Here is a 5,144-nt window from a genome sequence, read left to right as displayed (position 1 = left end):
AGTCATCCCGGGCCAGGCGGGCCGCCCCGGCACGACACGGCCCGCCCCATCATAATTGTGCCTGGCTCGGCACGGCCCGCCAGGGAACGATTACTATACGGGCCATGTCGTGCCAGCCTGCGTGCTGCGCCCCAGGCCTAGGCACGGCCCAGTTAGTAAATGGGCCGACACGTTGGCCCGTTTAGCACGGTGGGCCGCATATTTTCAGCCTATTATTTGACGCACTGAACTTTTTTTAGCCTATTTTTACATGTTGAGCCATATATAGATGTAGAAAAAAATTAAAAAAAACTTAATCAGGCCGTGCCGTGCCGGCCCGCGTGCCCAGCCTCCAGGCCCAGACATGGCCCAGGGCGTGCCGCGTGCCGGACCCGGCCCATTTAGCCCATGCAGTGCCTGGCCCAAGGCGAGCCGTGCCGGCGTGCTCACGGGCCGACCCGAAAAAACTGACCCATTTGGCCAGCTATAGTTTGAGGCGACACTCCCGTACATACAATCAGCTAAAAGCGAGCGAATGCTATTTCTCGCGTTCAGCGAGACCGTAGAAACGGTACTAGCCACCGGGCTAGCGTTGGGATTATGGTCAAATGGTAGGGTGAGATGTACTTGACACAAAATGAGCCCGGGTCTCACTGGTTTTTTTTCCTTCTTTCATTCGGGATGTTTCTTTTCTTTTTCCTTCTCCTTTTTTCATTCTTTATTCATTTGTTTCTTTGATTTTATTTATCATTTTATTTTGGTTTATTTTGTTTCTTTTTAGGGTTCTTTTTTTGGTTTTCTTTGTTTTATCTAGTTTTCATTATACATTTTTTGTATATGTCAATAACATTTTCTAATACATGTTTCATATTTTTTCAATACAAATTTAATATATTTTTATTACATATTCAACATTTTTCTATACACCTTTTAAACATTTTTCAAATGCTTGATTAATATTTTTCAAATACAAGATTAACATTTTTTGTATAGGTGGTCAACATTTTTCCTATACACACTTCAAACTATTTTCAAATGCTTTTTTAATGCATGGTCAACATTTTTTATTTACACATTTAACGTTTTCCAAATGCTTGATATAAAATTTTAAATACTTTTATTTTTTGAAAATGCTTGATTAATATATTCATTACATGATCAAAAGATTTAATCATTTTTTCATACATGGTCAATATTTTTTCTATACACATTCAATAATTTTCAAACGGTTGATTAAAGAATTTAAATACTTGTTTAACGCATTTTAAATACATGATCAAGTTTTTCACACCCATTGTATATTTTTTTGTATACATGTTCAACATTTTCCTATACACATTTAATATTTTTCAAATGCATGATTACATTTTAAAAACATTATGAGAAGTCTATTTCGTAATATATATATATGGTTATAATTTTTGGAAGTGTAAACAAAAGGAACAAATTAATAAAAAGATTAAAAAAGGAAAACAAAAGGTCAAACGAAAGGTCAAACGAAAAAAAGGAGGCAGTGGCCTCACGCGAGCTGGGCGGGCCTATTAAGGCCGATGCCTTCAGCGAGAGCTGACTGTGTCTCGCTTGCAGCGAGACATAGTCACGTCCCTAAAAGCTAGGCATAACTTCACCTGCGGCGCTCGTGCGGTTTTTGTCGTCTCGTTGTATTTTTTTTTTGAGTAACCGTTGTATTTTCTTTGCTTGTAGTACAAACTAACAACCAGACTAAAAAAAGGCCAACCCATGAAGCAAAAGAATGACACATTGAAGGCCCTCTTCTACATCTAGATGAGTACAATCATACATGAGATGTGAAAAGATGAGGAAACCATTCTTGTGGTTAATTCGATCGGAGCTCACTCCGGCCATGGCCACTAGTGCCTGCGGCTGCGGTGGTCACTAGGTGCTGCTGCCTCTAACTAAGCTTCCAGGCTTTGCCCGCTTTCATGCTGAACTTTTTCATCCTCCCGAAGAGCATGACAAGAATGAGGATGAGTTTGCCAGAATCGCTCCACCTCCCAGCAAAGCCGGTCCACCTGTCAGTGCACATCCCGTCCGGGCTGATCTGCCTACTGCAGCTGTAGCCCATGGAGAAGCCCACATTCCCATAAGCGCTGCAGATGGTTACACTGAAAAATGTCAGCTTCCCTCAAGGACGCGACTTGCAATTCTTATCGTGTAGTATATACTTGAAAAAAGAAGGAAAAAGGAGTATATTGTTATTTTCTTTTTCAAGCTTTGGATTGCTTAGAGTTAGAGGGGACTTGCCTGACGACTTCGACGACGATGCTGAGCAAGTTGAAGTTGAGGGGGTCCTCCTTGAGCTTTTCCCTCTCGGTGATGCAGATGGCGATGACAAAGATGGCGAGGTAGGAGAGTTGTGACAGAAGCGTGCTCTTGAGCAGCCTGACCCCCTGGGTCTCCTCCCTGGGTTGGTCCTTGACGCCGGAGCTCTCTTCAAATGGAAACCACGTCGTGTATGGAGGCAGGTACCTGCATGCAAGCAAGAAGAAGCAGAACGTGAGTGATGATAATGTGTAGCTGCAAAGAGTGCACTAACACGCTTTATCTACTTTGATGAGGTACGCGAAACTCGTTGAGAAACGCGTTGGGATTGTGTCGAGAGGATAATGAGAACATTGAGAAGAGCGAAAGAGCGTCCAATTGTAGATATGCAGTATGAAAGCACTTGCGTGCTGGAGCTTCAGTTCTACTACCCCCTTCATATTTAGTGTCAAATTTTGACCGTGGATTTAACTAGCAAAATATCAATGCATGTAAGCAGAAATTATACCATTGAAAACTATGTCCAAATACGAATGCAATGGTATAATTTTTTATGATATGCATTAACATTTTGTTAGTTAAATCTATGATCAAACTTTGACACAAGTTACCAAGGCTCTTCTGGATCCCAAAAATGGCACCTACTACCAGACTTTCAGTATCCAGACGTCGACGTGCAAGGACATTCCGGCGAGCGGAAACATTCTCATGGAATGGCACAGATACTGGTCCGGATTCGCTGCCTATATACATACGGTCACGATTTCTCATAGACCACGGCACCATGCATGCATGTATGGAATTCAGAGAACAATGTGCTAGTGGGGAAGGAAGCTACTACGACGGTGCGGCCTGAATTGGAAGTGTGCACGCGATGGATGGGGCCTCGCTCTGAATGGAGACCTGCAGAGTACGTTGGAATACGTTGCGATCACCGATCAGCATCCCGATTCTCAACTTGTGTCGATGCTGGTGGTTGGTTCTTCTCCAGGCCCTGCCGGCCAAGGTGCATGCGGTCAGCCAGCGCCTGCGCGTGCCTGTCGACTCGCGGATGGCAATGCTCTCCTCTTTTTCGGGCGGGGAGGTTGACGACCTCGAATGCTTTTCACAGGGAAGGAAGATTCCTCTACCTCTCCGTTCAATTTCTTTTCTTTTTTTGAAAAACTTCTCCGTTCAATTATTGAACGAGGTCCACGACCACAATGGCCAACCGCCTGCAGTGCACCTCGCCACCAATGTTGGACTGCTAGTACTTGGCACGGAGTATGTTCAGCAATGATCGGGGTATATAGTTTGGCATGCACCTAGGAGTACGTACTAACATGGACGACAAGTTAATTAAGGCAAATTAAGAAAGAATGCCGATTCTATCAACATCCCTTCGTCAACTGGATAGGAGTAGCCACATATGTTTTTTTTTAAGATGGTTTCAGTCTTACCGATGTATTACTTTATAAGGTTTTTTGTGAATAATCAATAAGATAGATGCATGCATCGCCCAGATGCAGAGGCCGGGGTTCTTCCTCTTTTTCCAAAAAAATAGAAAAAATGCCGATCACTATGTACACACGATGCAGTCCTTGCATAGTACCCCTTGGACAATATTGCCACTCTGAGATGTTACTTGGCAATTAGCTACGAGTAGGGCGTTTTGGTTGCCCAGGCTCATCTGCACCCGGTTAAAAAAAGTGTAAATAATTCAAAACAAATTCAAAATATTCTAATTTTTTGTGCAGTAGACAATTTGATGCGTGAGGCCTGCTCCAAATTTCAAGTCGTTTCGACATCTGAGCAGATCTCAGTAAAAAAGACAAATCGGGCCAAAACAGTACATGAACAGTAAACATTTTTACAGACTCCCGATTTGTCTTTTTTGCTGAGAGCTCCTTAGATGTTCAAATGATTTGAAAATTGGAGCGGACCTTACGCATCAAATTTTCTACCACACAATTTTTCTTTTAGAATTTTTTGAATTTTTTCAAATTTGTTTTGATTTTTTCGTCAGCGCGGGTGCAGACGAGCTCGGGTGCAGAGATGGGTTTTCGATTAGCTACTTCGTATTCTAGTATGCTTTTGAGACAAATATGTATAATTGATTTTCAAGATTTTAAGTCTCAATATTTAAACGTTTTAATTTTTGTTTGTGAAGAAACTTGTTAAAAGTTTGACTACAGTATAGAAATTATTAACAGTTTGACTACATTCCTGTCCAAATGTCACTTATTTACGTATTATTCTTTCGCGTGGGTAGTGAAAGCCTAGCCTGTCTATAATAACATTTACCATTGGCCTGAAATTGTTGAAAATCCCTGCTAATCCCCTGTACAAAAAAAGGAATATGTCTCTGCAAATTGTAAAACTTTAGTGAAATGCTCTTGCCTGTTCACTATGGGATGAGGACGATTGGGGTGCTGATCAAATTCTTAGAAATGTGACTAAGATTTAAGGAAGTGTTAGGGAACCTCATGAATGATCAGTGTCAAACATTTAGTTGAGAAGCACAGGAAAATAAAATCCTAGTAGCTTCTATACCTTCTAGAATCTAGCTGGCGTTCAACGTAGGGAACTCAGGTATGGCATTCTCGTAAGCATCGACCGACAGCGATGAGAAAGAGAGAGACGGGACAGATCGAGGAGAACTCACATCATGAGCACGAAGAGGACGAGGATGGCCGGCGCGAGGGTGAAGAGGTCGAGGGTCGACTCGCCGGTGTGCCGGGAGTTCACCGCCAGGAACACCGCGTTCGACACCTTCTCCCACGCGCTCATCCCCCGCAGCGCGCCGCCCCACTCCATGCCGCACAGCATCGCCACCTGCACGGCGAGGAAGCCCACCACCGTCGCCGCCAGCACCGACCACCGCCGCCGCCGGGGCAGCGGGC

The 5,144-nt window shown here is 43.4% G+C and overlaps 1 protein-coding gene across 1 annotated transcript; it reads right to left on the bottom strand.

Annotated features, from left to right (window-relative positions):
• Positions 1 to 1,646: 1,646 nt before the first annotated feature.
• On the bottom strand, positions 1,647 to 5,133 carry LOC125529383 (probable cation transporter HKT7; the record flags this gene model as incomplete). The annotated part of the gene is made up of 3 exons (XM_048693797.1): positions 1,647 to 2,090; positions 2,245 to 2,469; positions 4,907 to 5,133. Coding segments are annotated over 3 exons (651 nt in total), but the record flags the coding sequence as incomplete, so codon positions are not given.
• Between the last annotated feature and the right edge of the window lie 11 nt (positions 5,134 to 5,144).

Source organism: Triticum urartu, unplaced genomic scaffold (assembly GCF_003073215.2).
Source record: "Triticum urartu cultivar G1812 unplaced genomic scaffold, Tu2.1 TuUngrouped_contig_5566, whole genome shotgun sequence".
NCBI lineage: Eukaryota > Viridiplantae > Streptophyta > Magnoliopsida > Poales > Poaceae > Triticum > Triticum urartu.
Note: the sequence above shows the minus strand (reverse complement) of the source record. Positions and strands in the feature narration are given on the sequence as shown.